General features: G+C 31.1%; 2 protein-coding genes across 3 annotated transcripts; one reads left to right on the top strand and one right to left on the bottom strand.

Annotated features, from left to right (window-relative positions):
* Positions 1-7143: 7143 nt before the first annotated feature.
* LOC114384947 (protein OPI10 homolog) lies at positions 7144-11910 on the bottom strand. 2 transcript variants are annotated; one of them, XM_028344798.1, is made up of 4 exons: positions 11527-11910; positions 10972-11434; positions 7526-7576; positions 7144-7400 (listed from the first exon to the last, which is right to left on the bottom strand). In XM_028344798.1, exons 1-4 carry the CDS (start codon positions 11627-11629, stop codon positions 7274-7276), a joined length of 744 nt encoding a protein of 247 aa, XP_028200599.1. In that variant the 5' UTR covers positions 11630-11910; the 3' UTR covers positions 7144-7273. The 2 variants fall into 2 exon arrangements, with proteins under 2 accessions (XP_028200599.1, XP_028200600.1); XM_028344799.1 differs by lacking the exons at positions 7144-7400; positions 7526-7576 and having other exon boundaries at positions 10802-11434; positions 11527-11885.
* Positions 11911-17091: 5181 nt separating this feature from the next.
* Positions 17092-21886, top strand: LOC114384945 (hydroxyisourate hydrolase-like). Its single transcript, XM_028344797.1, has 13 exons — positions 17092-17353; positions 17435-17498; positions 18226-18281; positions 18451-18526; positions 18638-18709; positions 18803-18890; positions 19383-19641; positions 19781-19896; positions 20185-20405; positions 20657-20685; positions 20766-20853; positions 21193-21283; positions 21542-21886. Exons 1-13 carry the CDS (start codon positions 17204-17206, stop codon positions 21765-21767), a joined length of 1536 nt encoding a protein of 511 aa, XP_028200598.1. The 5' UTR covers positions 17092-17203; the 3' UTR covers positions 21768-21886.
* The last annotated feature ends 1304 nt before the right edge of the window (positions 21887-23190 follow it).

Raw genomic sequence — 23190 nt, 5'->3', positions numbered from 1 at the left:
ATTAAAAGTCTGATAAACATGAATCATATAAAATTTCATATTATTGAATTATTTCCTCATAAATTTCTTCTAAGCTAATACAAGCATCATGCAAATTAAATAATTTTATAAATCTATGTTGTATATTTTAGAATTATCACTATTTATATGCAATATTGTTGAAGTACAAGTGTGAGAGATTGTTTGTCATGTTGTGACATCAATTGTCCCATGGCGAAGGCGCAGGTTGATCAAGTCACAGTTGACTCGTGGCGCTTGGATTGTTACACTCTTAAGTAAAACGAATTGTGTCCTGACTATCGTTATAGCTTTTGGCTTAGTGGTAAGTGATCGATCCAACAATTGGTATCAAAGTTAGTTTGATTTGGTGACTGACTCAAACGAGTAAGATAGAAGTGGTGGATCCTTGACTTAGGGATCTCTTGTATCAAAAGTCTTAAATTGTTGAAGTACAAGTGTAAGGTGAAGTTTCATATCGAGTATAAATAAAAAAAGTTGAGTATCATATAAGTGAAGAGAATACCATAGATGCAAGCCTTAAGGTTTTAGATTAAAATGTTATTTTAATTTCATTTATATGATTACTCATGATTTATTGTTATAAATCTTCAAAGTGTTTATTTCTATCGGTTCCACAACAAATAACAACGCATTCAACTTTTAATCAGAATAGAATCATAAATAAAAAAGAAACTTTTAATCGGAATAGCATGCATGTTCAATATAATAATGAAACATGCAAAGTTTCCTCAAGTGGCTAAATCTCGGGGTTGAAAAAACAGTCTCCTCCAAAATGGTTGTTGTTCATAAGCCTTGAATCAGGGCCATATATCCAACAATATTCCATGAACCTGTGATATATATAGTCATATCAAATCGATGTAAATGTGTAACAAATGGAGCGTTATCCGTTTTGTAACACAAAAGAAAATAAGAACACACAAAGTGTTCCTTTCTCTTACATTCATTTAAAAATAAGAGTAGAAAAGTATATAAATATCCTTTTCAAGCATTCCACCCTCTCCATATTTTATCAATAATACCTCATTCCTGATGACCACCTTTTTTTTTTATATAAACTACAATTTTCCCTAAAGTTTTTATCACAAGTACATGAGGTAGCTAGAATTTATGCCACTATGTTACCCATGCTGCTAAATAGTTAAGTAGATTCCTTTCCTTGGTTCAAATTCGTAACTGTTGTATATAATTCCCAAAGCATTTCACATCCACAATATTGAACACTGGACAAATTTAGTCTTACCCTAGCAGCATAGGTGCTACACATGTTGTACCTCTAATTAACAGCAATAGGTTCATTTATTAAATTTTGAATATAGAGAGGATTGAAGGAGAAAAGAAAGCATGAGAAAGACATGTCAAAGTCCACTTTTGCTGTGAGATGTTAAGAATTTAAGAAAAAAAGAAACTGGGGTCCAAATTTTGCAACCCCATTGCAAGCGAATATATTGAAGGTGAAATGCCACCGCCCAGAGGATTGTACCTTGCAGTCTCCACCTCATTCACATACCCAACCCAACCACCCACTCTCTCCCATCAATCACAGAACTTCATCCTCCCACTACCTCTTTGCTCCTGTTCAGTACTACACATATAACGCGTCCAAATTATAACCCCATTATATAATATATACTTGTCCTTTCAATGTTTATTATGTCCATAATTAATTCTCAATATTATTGCCCAACCAAAATTGCAAGAATCAAATGAAGATGTGCAAAAAGTTGGAGATGACAAATGCAGTAATCTAAACGCGCTTGGGAGGTAATTAAAGAAACAGAAATAAGTATTAACTAATTGCAATGAGGAATTGCTAAATCAACAAATTTATTAATCAGTGTTGAAAAGAGAATGATTAAAGCATTGATAGATGTACCAAAAAAATATTAATAAATAATTTTTATTTTTTTACTGCAATAACTAATTTTGTTAAAATGGAAATAATAGTATATAATATATTAAAAACAGTAAATATTATACATTTTAAATTATTATTTAACTATTACTTTAAACACCATAAAGAAAACCAAATTATTACTATCTTTGATAGTTTTATAAGAAGTTTTTAAGAAATTTGTTTTGATAGTTTTTATAAGACTCTCTCTGAATCATCATTAATTATTCTTTAACAAAATTAATATAATCTTAAATAGAAGTGTAATAATTATTTAACTAAAGAATTTAGAATAGAATTTTAATATTTTTAAGAATAATTCTAAAACAATTATACGAATTATACAAATTATTGATAAACATAACAGTATTGTATTGATTAAGTTTCACCAAATTCATGTAAAAAAAGTGAACAAATTTACTTAAGATAATTGACACACACATTAAACTTATAAGAAGAAAGAATTTGATTTAATTCTCAAATAACACATTCGTCAAAAACACAAAAATTTATTTGAGTAACTAACATGGTGTCCGTGTGATTGATGAGTCGTATTGATTCACACATATTTTAAAATAACTTATATATATATATATATATATATATATATATATATATATATATATATATATTAATAAGTTAATATATATTAAATTTTTATCAATATATTACACTTAACTAAAAATTAGTCATATGATTGATACAAATGATAGAATTTTGTAAGAATAATTTATAAGTCCACTAAAGAGCCAAACACTCTAATTAATTAAGCGGTTTAAAAAATAGCCAAATTTCTTAATTTTTGTAAAGTAAATAAAAGATTCTTACACATAAGAGGAAATGCAGTAAAATTAAAAAAAAGTAATTGGTAAAAGAAAATCACGGTCATAGGCATCATAAATTACTACAGCTGATACGTGCAACAAAGTTGTACCCTTCGAAGTTGACGTATGTATTTGTGTGTGTGAGAGAGGGAAGGGATGAAATAAGGTTTTAGCAGAATAGGTGGAATGGCGGTGGTGAAGAAGAGAGTATGGGGTGTGATGAGTGATGACTTGTAAGTTGTAACCCTATCATGGCTCGTTCTTCGAAAGGAGAATAATAAATGCAAAGGGTCAGAGGGAAAACAGTACTTTTTGGCAGAACAGAAAAGAGGGTCCTGATGTGAGAGGTGAGAAAATGATTTTGTAATCGATTGCTTTATGATTGATGAGCATTGAAAAAGTAGTATGCAGTTGACAGTGAGTAAGTGAGAGAGAAAAAAGAAAAGTTTACCAGTAAAAAAAGCCCTTTTGAAAAGTTGCTCTTTATTTTCACTTTTACTTTTCAAACTGACAAATCAAGAAAACTGTTCAGAGAAGAGAACAAGTATTAATTATGAGGTTATGATGACTATATGATCAAGAATGCAGCAGCAGCAGCATAGCTTCCTCTTCTTCCTCTTGACTTGATTAATATGTGCAGTACAATTTGTCCTCTCTTGATAAAAGGAAAAGATAAATTGGTGGCGGTGCCCCTTTCTAATTTAACTACTTAATCGAAACTAGAGTACTAGAAAGCTATCTTACGAAAATTGAACCAAATTCATCGATTTATCACGGGTTAAAGGTGAAAATTACCTGAATGTAATTTTTTAGATATTTAATGTTACTTTTCCATGAGCTAATTTTGGGGTAGAGGAAAAAGATAGACAAAAAGGGAAACAAAAAAAGTTGTATGATAGATTATATGATGTATATCATGTTTTGGTTTGTAAACATACGTGTTAGCAAATTTTCACGTTAATTAGAAACGACAAGAAGTAGCTTAATTACCTGTATTTTGATTCTTAGATGTGAAGTTGCTTAATTAATTTGATTCTAAAAAGTATTAGTAACATACTATTTTTTAACACACATTTTTAAATACATTTCTTTAAAGTATAAAATTTGGCTTGTTCCTCTTTTTTTAATGAAGTCGTCGTAATTTTGTAATTTATAATAAAATTTAATCAATAATAAAAAGAATATTAAAAAAGATATGTCAAGAAATGTATTAGTAATATCCTAACACATTTTTTATTATTAACTAAAATTTATTAAAGATTATAAAAGGTGATTATTAAGTAAGATGTAGGACCCATGAAACTTTTTAATTTTTTAATAAATTTTAGCTAATTAAAAATATGTTTAGAAAAGTGATTAGAAAATAATTTTCTAATTTTAAACATGCATATGATTCGAAAAGAAGAAAATTGAGAGAAAAGGGAAAAAAAAGTTGTATAATTTCTTCTTATCATGGGCTAGTGTGTAGCATATATTTTTCTAAATTTTTGTTAAATATAATTATATGATACACTTCTCAAACTTGAGATAAATTGTCTCAAATTTTTAATATTTTAACCTTATATTAAATTTTTTTTATGATTATAGTATTGATATGATGTATCAAAGATATAAGATGGTTAAGAAAAGAAAAAATAAATGTCATAAATTTAATTCTTTCTACTAACAAAATTAATATTTATCAATAAAAAAAAATATCAAATATTAATTATCACTAAAAGAAGTAATTAATCTCAACCAGAATTATAAATATACACAAGATGATGAATATCTGTTTTTATATAATTTATTTCATATTAAAGATTAGAATCCTAAATTATTTGATGAAGAGATATAAACTAGTGTGAGTTGGTTAACCAATTGGTGGAAATATAATATACTACTAATTGATTTTATACTAGAACAAATAAAATCTATTAGGGCATTAATAAAAAGGGTGTGTGGAGGTTTGTATTGGTATATATGCATGCATGTGTGTGAGGGACTGAGCTTTCACATCATGGCTTGTTAAGGACCCTGACAGTGTCTTTCACGAAAGTCACTGACTCTATTGCCTGCCCCGCATTTAAAGCGCGTTTTGTTTCCCTAGTCTCAAACTTCTACTAATTCTCAATTCCATTTCTCTTTTCCACTTTCTTGATTTATGACTTCCTTCCAAGACAAACAAGGAATAACATGCCATTGCACGTCAGCCACCAAGGGTATGCTTCAAATGGCGTTTGACATATTCAAAGCCACCTCTAATCAATATAAAAACGTGAGAGTTTATTTGAAAAAAGTCGTGGCCTTTTCTGATTTGTTTTCAAACACACGTGATTATACCTAGCTAGCATGTTTGTTTAAAAGTGGAATATCAAATTTATGTTGAGTTGAAATTTTTGTAATATTTTTTTTTCTCGTATATGTAATGTTTATTTCATATTTTAAACTCATTTAAGAATAAATTTAATTTCGTGAAAATAAAAATAAAAAACAAATGTAAGTTTGTAAGTGATTATGCAAACAGATTTAAATGCTATGGTATAATTTAAATATAACTGCATAAAAATATAAGGTAAAAAAACTACAATCAGATACTAAAATTATCAGCATATCATTTCTAAACTAGAGACCATTTTCATTTTATTTTAGTTGTTAAAAAAATAACCTTTACATATTTTAAATTTTAAGTGTTTTAGGTGCCATTTTCTCGTACAAATTATATTATTCTCGTATCTTAAAAGTATAAATTTCTCATAACTTGGATGGTATTTGGTAATTTATATTTCACTTTGTTAGTAATTTTATAATTCATTTACTCTATGTTGAAACTTTTCACATCATAAATATACTTTCTATTGGAGGAAAATGTTAACTGGTGTTTTAAAAGATTCAATTAAGGAAACAAAAGTAAAATTTTAAAGAAAATTTATATATCAAAATAAAAGTATTTTAAGATTTATTTCTTTAAGTAACTAAGAATATTTAATAAATTATATATAATGTTCCCGAATTGTCTCTTTGATTTTGAACTAAACTTAAAAATAAAAATTACCTTAAAAGTTATTAAAAACCAGAAATTTAACATTTTCTAAGAGCTAACTCCGCCAAAAAAAAAAAAACAGTACTGATGAAAAATATTAACATCAGTTTTCCAAACAAAAGTTAATTTCACACTCAAAGAATATAGGGAATTTGTACACGACCAAATAAAAAAAATAAAAACAAAATGTCAAGAAAACAAACTGTCAAAGATAATTATAATGACCAAGAGGGTAGAAAACAACACATGGATGGTCTATAAATTGGTAGCTGGGCCTAGACCCAACAATAATTAGAAGGCTACTTGAAGTGCTTCAGCCATAGAGTTTACTCTTCTTTACTCGATCATCTATTACTTTCTATATTGCGGGGTCTTCTTTAATAAATGGACTGAGATTTGTTCTTGATAATGGTATGTACCAGTTGAGGACTAAATACCTACATGCTTTCATAGTGTCTTTACCATCAGGTTGTTGGAAATTTTAATATCAATAATGACTAACCTCTACCACACATGAGGTTAAAGGAAGGGACAATATTGAACAAAAGAGAATGGGATAAGGAATGAGACAATTGACTTTGCCTGATCAAACATTTTTTTATTATTATTTTGGACTTTGGGGGCTAGGGTGTACCAGAAGAAATGGTCCTCATTGGAAGCCTAGCTAGTTATAGCTAGGACTTTGGCTCATAAGGAATCAACTTGTCTAGTCCTTCTCACTTTTATAATTTAAGAGTTTTAGCTTTCTTTTTCTTTTGAAAATTTAGCACTTTATATGTGTTTTTAGTTGCAACATGCATGACTCGTTCATTTCATGATTGGAAATTCTTTTATACTAAGGATTGTTCATTTACAAAAAAAGTTATAATACATAAATACTTTTTAAGAAAATATTAAGTAAAAATAATCTTACGATAAATTAAATGTACTTTATCTTTTATTATGTACATTAGTTACAATTTCCACTTATCTTGTTATGTACACACATTATACCCTACTTTAACATAATTCATTGTAGTATTCTCTCTTTTTATCCTATTTAGCTGTTAATATTGATAGAAGAAAATACATGTCCTATTTAGTAAAAAAAATTATCTAATTCATACCCGTCTATTCCACGATTATAAAAATCATTCTTGAAAATATATATCCCAATTTTATATAAGCCTGCAATGGAAAAGTAACACCATACTTGTGACAATATAGTCAGACCCCGGAATCAAAAGTCAAGTCTTGTAATAATTTACTTACTTTTTTTTGTAACCTACTTAAAGTTAACTTATAAAAATAAGTTATAAGTTACTAAACAAGTTATGTTTTAAAAAAGTTTATTTTTGTCAAATTAATTTATAAGTTAGTAAAAAAAAAACTACTAAAATACCTTATCAAACAAAATGCATAAACAAGCTCATAAGCCTCATGTTCAAGTAAAAATCATGGTCCACTACATCATACTTGGCCAAAACAATACTTCACTGACTTCTAGTGCAATAATACACCCCTCGTCTCGTGTCATGTACAACTATCAATCAACAAGTAAAAATCACTCACTGACTTCTCTGACTTGTTATGCATCAATACTCCCATATAGCAAGTGTGTAGAGTGATCCACCCCCTCCAACAAAAGGAAATTAACTTCCTTCAGCAAAACAAAAGGTTGTGTATACTTTTCAGAATAATACACTGAAAAGGAGAATTTAAAAGACTGATGATGCAGCACATTATTTTGACAATGCTATTAGTTGGTGAAGGTGGGACATTGACCTATTTTCGAAGTGCACAACTTGAAGTTCTCCAGTACTCATTCTTGGCACACTGTCAAATGTCAAATACGCATGGAAATAAGAGATTAACTTAAATGGTTAAGAAAGAAGAAGAAAAAATTACAAGTTTAAATTCTTTTATTAATATTTTTAATAAAATTAACAAACTAACATTTATTAATAAAAAAAATATCAAATACTCATAACAAAATAACTCGATTTACAACAAATGAACCTAAGAACACTCAACCTATACAGAATTGGCCATAAAACGTCTAATAGAAGTCATGGCCATAACGGTCATTGGGATTAGAAGAAGAAAGAATTATATAACTTTTCTTTATTTCAAAGTGTTTAAAGTTCTCTCAAAACTCTTCAAGTTTTTGCAAGTTCTTTATCTAAAGTTTTATTTGTGCAAGTTTAATTATTTTCTTACCTCTCTATATCAAATCAATATTGTCAAGTATTGCTGCATTAAGCTAATTGTTATATCACTTTCTTAAAATAAAATAATTACGATTATTTTAAGTTCTACTTTCTTAAAATTCTATACTACAGAATTAACTATAAGTTCTACTTTCTTAAAATTGTATACTACAGAATTGACTTTAAGTTCTAGATACTATTCTTTTTGTATTTTAAATAAATCATTGAAGACAAGTTAGTTCTCTCTTCCAAATGAATCCTTTAGAATAATCTTTTCGATAAATAATCTAAATTTGCATGTGATAGAACTATCTCTCTCTTTATATGTAGTATATCTGGTGAGAGGACCATTTTTAATGAGAAGATTAGATATATGTAAATATCAACTCAATGTTACCCATTAATGCTGACAAGGTATATCCAAAAGAATGGACAGTCATATTCAAATTTAGTTTTAGAGATTTTGGCTTATTAATAGTCATGTAATTTTTATGAGATGCCAAATTCTGAAAGTGTAGACCCTGCAAGAGATTATTGGGCTTGATTCACTGTTAGGAAAACAAATTATGATAACTTTGGGCCACTTTCGATTGTGGGCAAGTCTAAAACAATATTGTTTCTCTTTTTAATAAAACTGAGTAAGGCAGTGTTGCCTAAGAAGGTAGAACCTCTAGTGGTTTGGGTTCCACTACAGAAGAAGACTTTTAACAAATTATAGATAAATAATTTTTTCGTCAAATATGAAATAATAAAATATAGCACTTCATTTTTTTTTCTTCTTCAAAAATGCGACTACTCACCTACTAATTACTTGACTGAATCTTTAACACCCCCTTCGGCAATAATATTTATCTGCTGATGCCTGATGGTTATGGATTATTGGCATAAGCAGATAATTTCACAAAAATCAAAATGGAAGAGTGTTTGACAAAGCTTTTTAACTAGCTGAAATGCTACTTTATTACTTGAAAAGCTTGTTTAAGCCGAATAGCCATATTGGATAAAATAATCTATTTTGTTAATTTATAATACTTCTTTGAAGCATTGCTCTAAAATAGCATTCTAATTTTTTAATTCTTAAAATGTGTTTACCGAAAAAAATATTTTTCATTTTTTAATGTTATTTTTTTAATTTAATATACCATTTAGTGATTGAATTTTAAAAAACTAATATTCTCTCAATTTCTTATTTGACGCCTCTAAAGATTAACCTTCTAAAAAATTAAGTATTCTTCAAAATTAAAATATGAATATTTTTAATTAATTTTTAAATACTTTTTGTTAAAAAACCACTACGAAAAAAATCAATACACCATTCATTGTTTTCAAAAGTAAAAAATCACTAATTTGAAAATGATTTAACAGAATGCATCAATTTTTTATAGTTTATAATATAAAATCATCAAAATAATCATTTGGTGAATGAAAATAAAATAAAATTATTTGGTGAATTTTCGGATGACAAATGACTTAGAAAATTAGATTAAACAAAAGTAACTATAATATATACTTATCAAATTTTAACAAAATAATTAATTATTTCCTTCTTAATTATTTTATATTTATAACTAATTAAACAAGTAAATTTACCTAACACTTTCAATCCAATTAACTAACTTATCAATTTTAAGCTTTCAACTCCCACTTAACTTTTTTCAGTTATTATTTTTCGACTTTCAACCAACTCAACTAATTTTACCAAACACATTCTTAATCTTGAGCCTTAGTTTGTAGTTATCATGTTCAAGTTTTACCATGTGCGGCTGGTTTAGCTCAATTATATATACCTATATGCATCCATGACCCAATCTACTAATATTCGTGTGTCATTAGTACAAGTACAAGAAACCCATTTTCTGAGACCATCTTAAGATTGCATAATATGATAATTTCTAAGAGATGACCCAGATTTATTAAAGAAAAGAAAGAGAGATGACCCAGAAGAATTATAGGCGTGACAAACTAGGAGACGAGCCAACCCTTGCCCCTTGGCAAGCTCATCCCTTAAAACTTCAATTGTAGAACAAAACTGGGATAGGATCATATAATTAATCTGGGGTGCTTTTGAGAGGATTTCTAGCATTGTTTCTACCAAATCCACCACAGATACTAGTAAGTAGTAATCCACGTTTAAACTGAAACCTTTATCACAGCTAGGATAGGTCACTCCTATAAGCCTCCTAATACTGAAGCATGCTGCAGACTACAACCAACCCTGCAACAGCCTCACAACAACCATCCCCAACCTGAATCAATATACCTACCTATTGTTTTTTGCTTTCACCAATCAAATCAAGATGCTTTCAGAGAGTAAAAAAACTTCGTACCCCATTGCCCAGAGGCTCTTCGCTATGCGAAGGTATGGGGGAGGGATGTTGTACGCAGCCTTACCCTTGCATATGCAAAGAGGCTGTTTCCGGATTCGAACCCATGACCAACAGGTCACCAAGGCACAACTTTACCGCTGCACCAGGGCTCGCCCTCATGCTTTCAGAGAGTAGCAAAAAAAAAAACTAGGAAGAACTATCATCCATAATGAGGATTCCAACTATAGTAATGTCTCCTGAACATTTTAACTTAACCCTGCATTTATGTTTCAGTACTACCAAAAATGAACTTTTTACTAAGTAGCATGAAGTTATATTAAGTATTCACTATTAACCTCCATAATACTCATCACCCTCAGCATAACAACATTGTTTGACAGTTCATAGTCTAAACACGGATCACACTTCCAAATCCTAAACAATGATGAACCCCTAATTTCCAACAATTTAACACTAAAGCTTCAATTTTTTCCCCCAAAAAAGAAATCCCCCATAATTACTTTCAGAATAGAATAGAGAATCATGAACTCAAGCACAACTTTTTCAGAAGTACACATCTAAATTAGAATCAAAACACAAGATTATATCCCGTTTCTATTCTCTATTCATTATCATTTTACACCTTAAATTAAGAAGAAGAAAAAACGACATAAACTAAAATTAAAAAGAACCTTTTTTTCAGTTTCAAACTTACAAAGCAAAACCCTTCAAGTACTCAGGGTCACGCCTGGCCCGTTCCTGAAACTTCTTGAACCACCGCTCCAAGATATCCATCGGAACAACCAGCTTCGACCCGTCCACGCCGCAAAACGATTGCATGAAATTGAAAAGATTCTCTCCGACCTTCATCGCCAGCCCCTCGATTCGCTTCTCCGCCGCCATGTCGAGCGACGGCAGCGACGCCAGATCCTCCACCGACACCCCGATCTTCGCCGACAGCGGCTGCGCGTCCGCCGTCAGCTGCAGCGGCCCTCCGGCGCCTGGCTCCGGCCACGCCAGCGTCAGCACGGCGGAGGGCCGCGCCCCCGTGACGGCGCCGCAGAACACGAACGGCGACCCCGGCGACTGGATGTAGACGGCGAGCGCCTTCTCCGGCGGCAGCGTGAAGCCGTTGAGGAGGAAGATGCAGAGCTCGCGGACCTGGTCGTACGCCTCGCCTGCGCACGTTAGAAAGTTAGTGTAACTGAAAGATAATGTGCGCCAGGGGGGATAGAATGTGTGAGTTTTTCAGTTTAGGGTTTAATGTTACCTACGAAGGTGTTCATGTCGAGGACCCAGTGGAAGGTGTCGATTTGAGCGAAGGTTGAGATCTCCATGGGGAAGCTCCGGTTCGGGAAAACTACTCCGAACATGTTGATGAGAATTTATCGGTTCTGTTCCTTGCGAGGATTGTGGCTTGTGCTTGTAAAATTCGATGATGCAGATTCTCACTCCCAGGGGTTAAAGTGTTTTTTAGTTCTATAGATTCAAAGGGAAAGAAAAATAGAAAGATAGCAAGTAGAAAAATCATGCCTTGTCCAGAACATTCTGAATATACATGGGGGGGCACTATCTTATTTAATGTAATATGCCTCATTTTTTCTTATGACAGTCTATCTATTTGTAACACAGTTTAACTAGGTGTAACCACACCTCCTTTATTAGTGGTACAAAATTTGTTTATAAGGTGAGGATGAAAGTGAATTTGAACTTTTAACTCAACCTGCAAAATCACTTATAAGGTAATGATTGTTTCATATATATATATATATATAAATGCCAATTTCAATCCTCTAAAGTATTAGAGCTCAGACTTCTTGAAAAAATGAAAAATTAAATTTTTGGATGAAATTGTCATGAGACATGTGCACACATATTGCTTAATCAGTTATATTAGGCATATGAATAAAATAGATTTATTTGTCAGGCGAGACGAATTTGTTATTAATGAATTTTATTTTCATGAGACCAATTTTTTAAGGGTGTCAAAACCTCCCGTTAAATAGAAGCCATAACAATGAAAACTTACTCACTTACACATAATTTTTGCAGAATTCAGTTAACCCAAATAAAGCTACTGATATCTTCTATCAAGACTGAGACATATACAGATTGCAAATTTTACATTGGATTTCACGATCTCGGATTCTATCATCAGATTTCCCATCTCCTATTTCGGATTCTATCCTCAACCACAAATTTTCCATTCCTGGAGCAAAATGGAACGTGGTTAGCACCCAGAATTGCAAATCTAATTGTAAAATGATATATATATATATATATATATATATATATATATATATATATATATATATATATATATATATATATTGTGTTATTAACAGTTGCTTGCAAGTATGAACTTCGACGTTGATACTGACTAATGATTGATATTTGATAATTCAGCCAAAAGGCAGAGCAATTCTGGTTGAAGACAACATGGTTGAATGAAAACCATCCATAGGTAAGAGGCAGAGCAATTCAGCTTCGGTTTTTTTTTTTTTGGTTGTTGCAATGAAAGGTGGAGGGAACAGAAATGTAACCTCGGAAGCTCCGTCGTGTGTGTGCTCGTGATGGTATTGTTTTGTGATGTCGTTCAAGTCCTAAAGCTCCGCTGCATGTATGCTCACGATGTCACTTGAGATGGCACTGTTTCGTCGAAGTTGGTGGCGACGAACTCGGTGTCACTGACAGTGTCAATGGCCTCGCACGCCACTGTGGGTTCTCCTGATACGGGTGGAGAGGGCAAACTGGGAAAAGAGAAAAAAAAAATATATATATATATACATCAATGACAAATTAGTCCATTACTCACAGGTAAGTTCATTCTACTCATGTGCTCAAGTGTGTAGCTGCCTAAGCAGCATGCTGTATATTTCTCATGATAATTTGGTCCAAAAGCACCACAGAAATAAAACAGTTAGGGTTAATGGTCGAGAGGTAATGGTATCATCATTTTGTTATACTTTTTATTGATGATTTAAAATTTAATTTTTCATTTTTAAAGAACTAAAGTGTCCCTATCTATACTTTTAAGGATTAAAATGAGTATTTATTCTAAAATTATTGGTGCCTAATTTGTTAAAAATATATTATGTACTTTATTAATATCTGATAGTAGTATTTTTTATTATTATTTTTACCATATCATATTTTTATTATATTTATATTTGTTTTCTCTCTAGATATCATTTAATATTAGGTCTCCATGAATTATTTTAAGGTTGTTTTGGGAGTTAAAATAGGATGAAATGGAATAAGATTTTTTTTTTTTATTGTAGCAAGAGTTAGTTAAAAATATAATAAGTTGTTATACTATTTAATTTTTTATGTATATATATAAGCTAATTTTAGACTATATACATGTTATTATACTTTATTTGTTTATTTATTATTTTGTTGATTATGATATTTGTATAAAATATTTATCATTGGAAATAATAATTAATTTTCATCGGAGATCGTGGACATACATAAGATGAGTACTATCCTTTTAACATGATTTATTTCATAATCACAACTAGGGTTCGGATAATAAATCACTTTTAAGGAATATAGGTAACTACCATGTGTGTCAATCAGTTGTTATCATACTTTATTAATATACTTCTAAGATAAGTGTTTGTAGAGGAGGTAACGAGTAAATTTAAAATTATTTGGGCTCACTTTATTAACGATTCTAATTTGCCTAGTTTCTTCTAACATGATCTTTGTCCTTAGATTGAGTTAAATATTGCAGATACTCAAATTCAGAGGTGGATGTGCAATGGAAAATTTGGTTTAGTGATACATGCTATCATATTTGGAGGTTCGAGAATGACATGATTTTCAATGTTAAGGTGTTCACGGAGATTAATTCACTTGTTGATTGCCTTGCTTTGAAGGCCCATTCCTTTCATATGGGTGTCCACATGTTGGAGTCTCCTCCATTTGACATATGCATGTTGAGGAGGTGTATCCTGCATCTTCTAATATGAATCATACACCTCTCAAAAAGCTTCAATGGCCAAAAATACCCTCAACTCTAATATGTCCTCTCCTTCCTTGTGCTGCCCAAGCACGACGTCAGAGATGGAAAAGTTTTCGTGGTTGATGCCATTAGAGGCGGCAAAGAAGGCGATGTTGTCATTGTTCTTGCATGTGTCAACAAGGTTAACTTCAAACTCTCATCACATCAGAAGAAGATCTTCAAGGTCGACAAGCACATCGGTGTCGCCATCGTCGGCCTCACCGCTTCGACTGCTTTCTCTCACACTACATGTGATCCGAGTGCATTAACTACAACTACACCTACGAGTCATCGCTCCCTGTCGGCAAAGTCGTCGTTCAGCTCGCCAATAAGGCTCAAGTCATCGCTCTTCCCCAATCATTGAATACCTTCTCTCCACATTGAACGCGACATTGTTGTCCTCTTGTGGGTCCTATCAGGTTCAAGTTTGAAGAAGGGAAGGGGTCCTATCACTATTTCGAAACAACTATTTTGGAATAGTATACATTTTTTGAATAACTATTCAAAATAGGAAAAACTATATTCCAGAACAATTATTCTAAAATACAAAAAATTACATTACAGAATAGGATACATTTCTAGAATGTAATTTATTCTAGAATAGTTGTTCTAGAAAATAGTTTTTCGTATTCTAAAATAGTCATTCTAGAATAGGGATGTCTGATAAAGGGATGTTTTTGTCCACTTGGGAGATGTAGGATGCAAAATGGGAGGTGTAGGAAATAAAATGCTTGCATGTTGATGCGCTGTTAATCCCCTTATTCGCCTGGTTAGGCCAGATTAACTCTGTTGCTTGGACTTCGACCCTTCTTGTCATTAAAAAAAAGAAAAAGAGAATAAATTTAAAGTTTAGAACTTTACATCAACTACAAAGATAAATTTTTTTTTTTGAGAGAAAATATCAGAAGTTGTTTAATTAGAAAATGACACTTGAAAATATTACATGTAATTTAATTTTTTTGACAAAATTGTGTAATTTATTTCTTAATTTGTTACAAATTTATCTTGTGATTAAGATTTACTTTGGTTAAAAAAATATTTACTTTGAGCTTCGGTCCTTCTTGTCATTGAAAAAAAAAAAAGAAAAAGAGAGTAAATTTAAAGTTTATAACTTTACATCAACTACTAAGATTAGAAATTTTTTTTTGAGAGAAAATATTAGAAGTTATTTAATTAGTAAATGACACTTAAAAATATTACATGTAATTTAATTTTTTTGACAGAATTAAGTGTAATTTGTTTCTTAATTCATTACATATTTATCATATAATTAAGATTTATTTTGGTTAAAAAAAATTTACTTTAGACTTTGGCCCTTCTTGTCATTAAAAAAAAGAAAAAAAGAGAGTAAATTTAAAGTTTAGAACTTTACATCAACTAGGAAGATTAGAATTTTTTTTTAGAGAAAATATCAAAAGTTATTTAATTAGCAAATGACACTTAAAAATATTACATGTAATTTAATTTTTTTGACATAATTACGTGTAATTTGTTTCTTAATTCATAACAGTTTTATCTTATGATTAAGATTTATTTTGGTTAAAAAAAGATTTACCTTTCTCGTGTTTTCTCATATTAAAAACTACCGCAATGTCTCACTTGATATACATGAATTTGCTTATACTTACTTTTTAGTAAAATATTTTAGCTAGTTATGCCTTGGATTCATTTATAGAAAATCCAATCTTTAACTCACTATTAAAAAAAAGGTAAACAAAACTTACTAAAAAAAGTTTCAAAAAAATCCGTGGATATATATTAACAAATTTTGGATTTATTAACATATTTTTTAGTGAATATTTATTTTAGTCTTCTAAATGAAAAAAAATATCCCTACTTATTGTGTCTTGCATCTCTTTCACGATTTTGTTGTAGTACAAAGTATAAGACAACTTCAACATAGGAGCAAGGAAGATGATGTTTGCTGAAAACGAAAGTTGGATGAACGAAAAAGGAGGTTTGATATCGGCAATCAAAGTGATCAATTAGATTTTTTATAGAGATTAATTATTTGTAAAGGTTATGAATATTTTACAGTGATAAAAAAAGAATTTATAACTTACAAAAATACATTTTTCCTATGAAAATTACAAATTACTTTTCTTCAATATTCTGTGCATGATAATATAAGCATTTTATCATAATTGCATATTCTTTCAAAACACAATTAATAATATATTTTTAAAACAACTAAAGTTATGAAATTAATCTCTTAAAACATAAAAATCACAAAGTGAGTTTTACATCTTTCAATAAAATATTTTTCATATGCATGGTGATAATCAAACCTTTGTTATCATGTTTTAAAAAATTAACTATCTATTTGTATCAAATCTCGTTGGTTATAAATTGTTTATTTTAAATGTAAAATATAATTTATATGTTTAAAAATATTTATTTAGTATAAATTTTAGTTATAATATATTTTATATATCCATAAATATTTATTGTTAAAATTATTAGTTATATAAAAATAAATGCGTATCATGTGAAATATATATTAAAATAATAATAATAATTATATTGATTTTTAATAATTTTATTCGGTACGTACGAATGGATACAAAATTACAGTGCTGAATCATAATTGGTTGATAATTAATTAAACAATGAAACATTGGTTCATGCAAGTCATCACGTTTTGGACAACATGTGATCTCCTACAAAACTTTAAAATTTTAGGGACATAATGATTTAGGAATTAGTTGTAAAATTTGGATATATTTTAGGAGTTTCCAACATATTTAAACCTATAATAATATAATACTTTTTCTTCCATTGTTACTCATTTTAATAACTCAGTCGTGCATCTTGCGTTTCATTTTTCTAATATATTAATGTAGCAGTATTCTTAATAGTTTCCATCCTTGTCAATTTTTCTTCTATGAACACATGGTGGCTGAGTTGAGGGGAAGTACTTAGAAACAGAAACACAGAGATGAAACCAGAAACATCTCTGAACTTTACTTTGATGCTGACTTTCTTACTTTATCTGAACTTGGTTATGGGAGTGCTGAGCGTTGATCATTATCGCAGAGTTGACTTTCCTGATGAATTCGTTTTTGGTTCAGGCACCTCTGCTTATCAGGTTAATTATCTATATTTTCCTTCTATGCCAAATCCTTGCAGCTTTGTTATTAATTATAATTAAACATGTGATTATGAACAGGTGGAAGGAGCTTCTAACGAAGATGGGAGAACTCCTAGCATCTGGGATACCTTTGCCCATGCGGGTTATTTTCTTTTGTTTCTCTTCTCATTCCTCTTATTAATTAATTATCGGTTTTCTTAATTTTGGAAGGTTATATGCTTAATTTTGAAAAATTGGTCTTTGTTAATTAAAACATGTTTTGTTTTTTTACTCACAACACGTATTATTATCTTACGAGATAATAGCACACTAGAACATAGATGATGAAAATCTCATAAAAGCACCTTTATGATTACTTGGACACAAACCAGTTGGCACCTTCTAAAGATTCCAACTGGCAACTAGTTGCAACCATTTGGGCTTCTCTGTAGCTAGCTATATATCCATGTGTTTGCCGCACGAATTATCAATGAACTAAAATACTTTTCTTTGTTAAAAATAAATTTAGTCACAAGTCTTCACTTATTATGCTTTTGGAATAGTAATTCGCAATAAGGTATGAGAGCTTATGTGACTAATCTTATCAGTTCATGACTAACGTTCTCCTTTTTATCACATCGACAAATCTAAAGAAGTCGCATATATAATGTATCTATAAAGAAAAAAGCTGCATATATATATATATATATATATATATATATATATATATATATATATATATATATATATATATATATATATATCAGATATGTTAAGTTTACACATCTTAATTTTTTCCAAGATTTTAGCCACTATTGGATGAACAAAAATCTAAAAGTTTAGCATGTACAAGGGTTATTCCTTTTTATGCTATCATTTTCTATAAACAGTGTATGAGCATGGAGAAAATGGAGATCTAGCCTGTGATGGGTACCACAAATATAAGGTAAACAATAAATAATACACTAGGCTTCAGTCTTTTTACTTTTGCCCAGTAAAGCATTCTGAGTCACCATATAATCAGTGGAAATTTAAATAAATTGAGGAAAAATCAGATTAAAACAATGCAACTTTTAGTTCACTTCACTTTTTTCTACAAAAAATTTATAATGCAGGAAGATGTGCAACTCATGGTGGAAACAGGTCTGGAAGCCTATAGATTTTCCATTTCTTGGTCGAGACTGATACCAAGTATTTTACTAAACTTAAACTTGAGTACATAAAACATTCAGTTTTGATTTTCTTTATTTCCTTCCCAGTAATGCTAACGCCTTTTGAAAATGCTTTTATTTTTCTGCTCAGATGGTAGAGGACCTGTCAATCCCAAGGGATTACAGTATTACAACAATCTTATTAATGAACTTATTAGCAAAGGTTAATTACGAGTTTCTTAATTTATATAAAAATGCAAGATGAAACGCGTATTGAAACCAATTCTGTTTCTTCAGCTAACTGATCCTTGAACAGGAATCCAACCACATGTCACACTACACAACTGTGATCTTCCGCAGGCACTTGAGGATGAATATGGAGGATGGGTTAGTCGTGATATCATGTATGTTTGTGTGCTTTAGCAGTTCAATCAAAATGTTGTTTCAAACTTCTAGTATATACTTGTTGATTGAGGAGATATAAGGTTAGTCTAGTGGTGAAGGAAGGAGGGAGGGGGGAGAGGTTGCAAGTTTGAATCCCCCGCTAACAAAACTAACAATACTAATAACTAACATTTGCCTATCTAAAAAAATAATATACTTGTTGATTGAAATAAGACTGTTGTCAATTTCATTAGATCTTTAAAAGCAGGCACTGTGACTATCCTACTTTATGGTTCTATGGCTAATACTACTATTCTTTTCTCTTTTTAGTATTCATTCTCATTCCTCTTGCTCATCCGATCCATGGCCTACCACACTTGACACTTTCAATGTTGTGAATAATTCTTTTTTTAACATGTTTTTTCTTATTTTTAGAATACATCGTCCTTAAATTACAGCCGTAAACAGAATTGAGGCCAATGAATAAAGAAATTGCTTGAATGTCAATGCAGAAGAGACTTCACAAACTATGCAGATGTGTGTTTTAGAGAGTTTGGTGATAGAGTCCAGTACTGGACTACTGTGAATGAGCCCAATGCCTTTGCCTTGGGTGGCTATGATCAAGGAACCTCCCCTCCTCAGCGATGTTCTCCCCCATTTTGCACTACAAACAGCACTAGGGGCAACTCAACATATGAACCCTACTTGGCAGTTCATCATATTTTGTTATCACATTCTTCAGCCGTGAGATTGTATAGAAGAAAGTATAGGGTACATCACCTAATCTTTTTCCATTGTGTATTTTACTTCATGGATTTTTTTTTTCAAAACTATTGTTACTTTCTAGGTGTTGGGATCTCAACATAGAATGTTCATGATTCCATAGAAACAAAATTAAATTAAATTGCAGGACCAACAACATGGATATGTTGGTATCTCTGTCTATACATTTGGGTTCATTCCTCTTACAGATTCAGAGAAAGACAAGGCAGCCTCCCAAAGAGCCCGTGATTTTTTAGTTGGTTGGTAAGTTACAAATCCTAACATTAGCGGTTATACTTCTGTTTCCATTATGTTCTTTTCTTTTTATCTGTACTCAAGAGTCTTGACAGGTGAATGTATGAGTATGATTGAAGATTCCATTTATGTTAAACCTTGTGTATATGATTGAAGTATTTGTAGTTCCTTACTTATAAGCCTAAAATTTTTGGTTTCTAGTATTTTTTGTTGTTGTTGATGATGAGTGATGACTATGATAACAAATTCATGTGAAGGATATGGCAGTTTTACTTTTATGTGCCTGCTTTATTGCAGGATTATTGAACCCTTGGTGCATGGAGACTATCCCATTTCCATGAAGAAAAATGCAGGTGCAAGAATTCCAACCTTCACAACTCGTGAATCCGAACAACTTAAGGGTTCAAGTGACTTTATAGGCGTAATTTACTACAACAATGTTAATGTCACGGACAATCCTGATGCTCTGAAGACCCCACTTAGAGATATCCTAGCAGACATGGCTGCAAGTTTAATCTGTACGCATTTTGTTATGTTTGAGCTTAATGAATTCAAAGGATTGAAGTTGAAGTTACTCAAATAAGCATGATGTACTAATTGTATTCATCGCATCTTTTTTTATGATATTTTGAAATTTTCAACTGATTGGACTTTAACTTCATTCAAGGCATATGATTCTCCAATAATTTGCTCAATCATGTCTATCACTTATTCTTGAATAGCTGGTGGAGCAAGTTGAATCATTCACCATCTTTCCTTGGTTTTGCAGATTTACAGGATCTATTTTCAGAGGAAGAGGTAGAGTTGAAAAATAAGCTTGAATTTATTCTCTTAATTAATTACTTCATTGTATAACTATTTGGCATTACTTGACTCAGTATCCTGTCACACCATGGAGTTTGCGGGAAGAGCTGAATAACTTCCAGCTCCATTATGGCAATCCTCCTATATTCATTCATGAAAATGGTCCCTCCTTCTCTCTCCTAAATAAACTTTCATACAATAGCAATGCATCTTTATGAGGGAACTGCTCTTTTTTTTATTATTGAACAACGGACATTTTTTTGTTAAAATAGACAAAGCCATTAAATAGCACTAGACATTTGGCGTCTCCCATCATCATAATGATTCTTCACATTGGCACCACCCCACCTTGTTTGCACATTCTCAATTGAATTGTAAAACTTAAGAATCAATGGATTTATTAAAAATTTGGTGAATCATTTATAACACACGCTGTCATTGTGGCACAAGGTGAGTTCAAATGGATTGAACTATCAATGAAAACTTGGCTTGTCTTGTTAGGTCAACGGACAATGAGCAATTCATCACTTCAAGATGTGTCAAGGGTGAAATACTTGCAAGGAAATATTGGTGGCGTGCTTGATGCCCTGAGGTATGAAGTCCTTGCTTCATTTTTTTCTCCTCGACAACCATATCATATAACTAATTTTCTTCACCATTACAAGAAGTTTTTAATAATTGATTGTGAATCTATTGAACCATATAGTTATATTGGGTTGTTGATATTCATCTTAAGAGCAAGTTACTTATTTAATGAATGAAACAAAATCCAAAACAGAACTGAAATAAGTCCCTAAAATTAACACTTCGGATTGTGATGTGCTTTCTAATAATCCTGAATTTTTCTCAGAGATGGATCAAACATAAAGGGGTATTTTGCATGGTCTTTTCTGGATTTATTTGAATTGCTGGCTGGATACAAATCGAGCTTCGGCCTATACTATGTTGATAGGGATGATCCAGAGCTGAAGAGATACCCAAAGCTATCTGCAAAATGGTACAAATGGTTTTTGAGAGGAACTATTGAACTCAAGAAGGATGCATCATTTGATTCTGTTGGCCATTTATTTCAATAGGTTCTATAATTTTTTGTATTACAACATTGTTGCATAGTGGTGTGTTTGACTTTCCGCTTCTATAAGAGATAAGGAATAAAATAGATGATTAAAAAAAAGAATAAGGAGCATTTTTGTAACTTCGTATTTAAAATCATTTTTCACTTATGTTTACTTCTGAATTCAATTATTTAATATGAATTCATCTTATGTGAAAAAAAAAAATATGAATTCATCTTTAAATTTATAATAAAAGGAATAATCAATAATGCAAATTTGGCTGATTTAGACGAAAATTCGACATAATAGATACATCTTCATTTCTGTCAATTTTCACTTGTTTTTTTTTTCTCATTTTCATATATTTTTGAAAAATGTGAATACATTATAATCAATTTATTGAAAGAGGGTTACTATTCAGTACGAAGGTTTTTATGCATGAAATGCACGATAGTACACTAGTAAAGCTTTTTAAGGTGAGCAATTTTTTAATAAAAAATTTGTACTCTATTGACAAAAATATGTTAGGGTCTGCTAGGGTTTCACGAGAACTCTCGGTGGAGGAGAAAGACCTGGTGGATAGGAGCGCTAAAAAGATTACAGGAGAGGGGGATCATGCGTTTACGGGTGACTCTTCTTAGCCGGTGAACTATGAAGATGTTATTGATATGAACAAAGTGTCGAAGTCATATACGAAGGCAGTGTTAGGGAGAAAATGAGTTTCATTACAGAGAGAAGATGAAGAGGACATGGATCATGATTATGTGTTTACTGAGGATGAGGAAGAAGACGGGGATGAGTTTTGTGGACTGGGGATTGAAGAGAGGAAGTTGGGGGAGTATGAGTGTTTGACACTTATTTTGTCTAAAAGCGAAGAGAAGAGGATACAAAGACCCTAGTCTAGTGCTGTTATTGTAAAGTTGTTAGGTTGAAAAATAAGGTTTAAGGCCCTAGAGACGAGACTTAAGCAAATATGGGTAAGGAATAGGGTTATCCATGTGATTGACCTAGTCAATGACTATTTCCTAGTCCAGTTTTCTAATAAGTAGGATAAGACTAAAGCGTTGACTGAGGATCCATAGTTGATATATGACCATTATTTAATAGTCCAAGAATGGAGCCCAAATTTTCACGTTTAAAATGAAGCAATAGAGAAGGTAGAAGTGTGGGTACACTTATCTAAGTTACCAATTGATTACTATGATGTGAAGGTCTTACATGTTGTGGGTGACAGGATTGGGAGGACACTAAGAGTTGATAAGAATGTGTTTTCTCAAGAAAGGGTAAATATGTTAGGCTATGTGTTGAGGTGGACTTGACAAAATCCCTTTTAGCTCTTTTTGAAATCAACTAGTGATTTTACAAAATTGGGTATGACGGGTTTCACCTTTTATGTCTCGTGTACGAGAAGTTTGGTCACTATGTAGAGGGATGTCCTAAGAAA

The sequence above is a fragment of the Glycine soja genome, chromosome 14 (assembly GCF_004193775.1).
Source record: "Glycine soja cultivar W05 chromosome 14, ASM419377v2, whole genome shotgun sequence".
In the NCBI taxonomy this organism is placed as follows: Eukaryota; Viridiplantae; Streptophyta; class Magnoliopsida; order Fabales; family Fabaceae; genus Glycine; species Glycine soja.
This window is presented reverse-complemented; position numbering and strand designations above follow the sequence as displayed.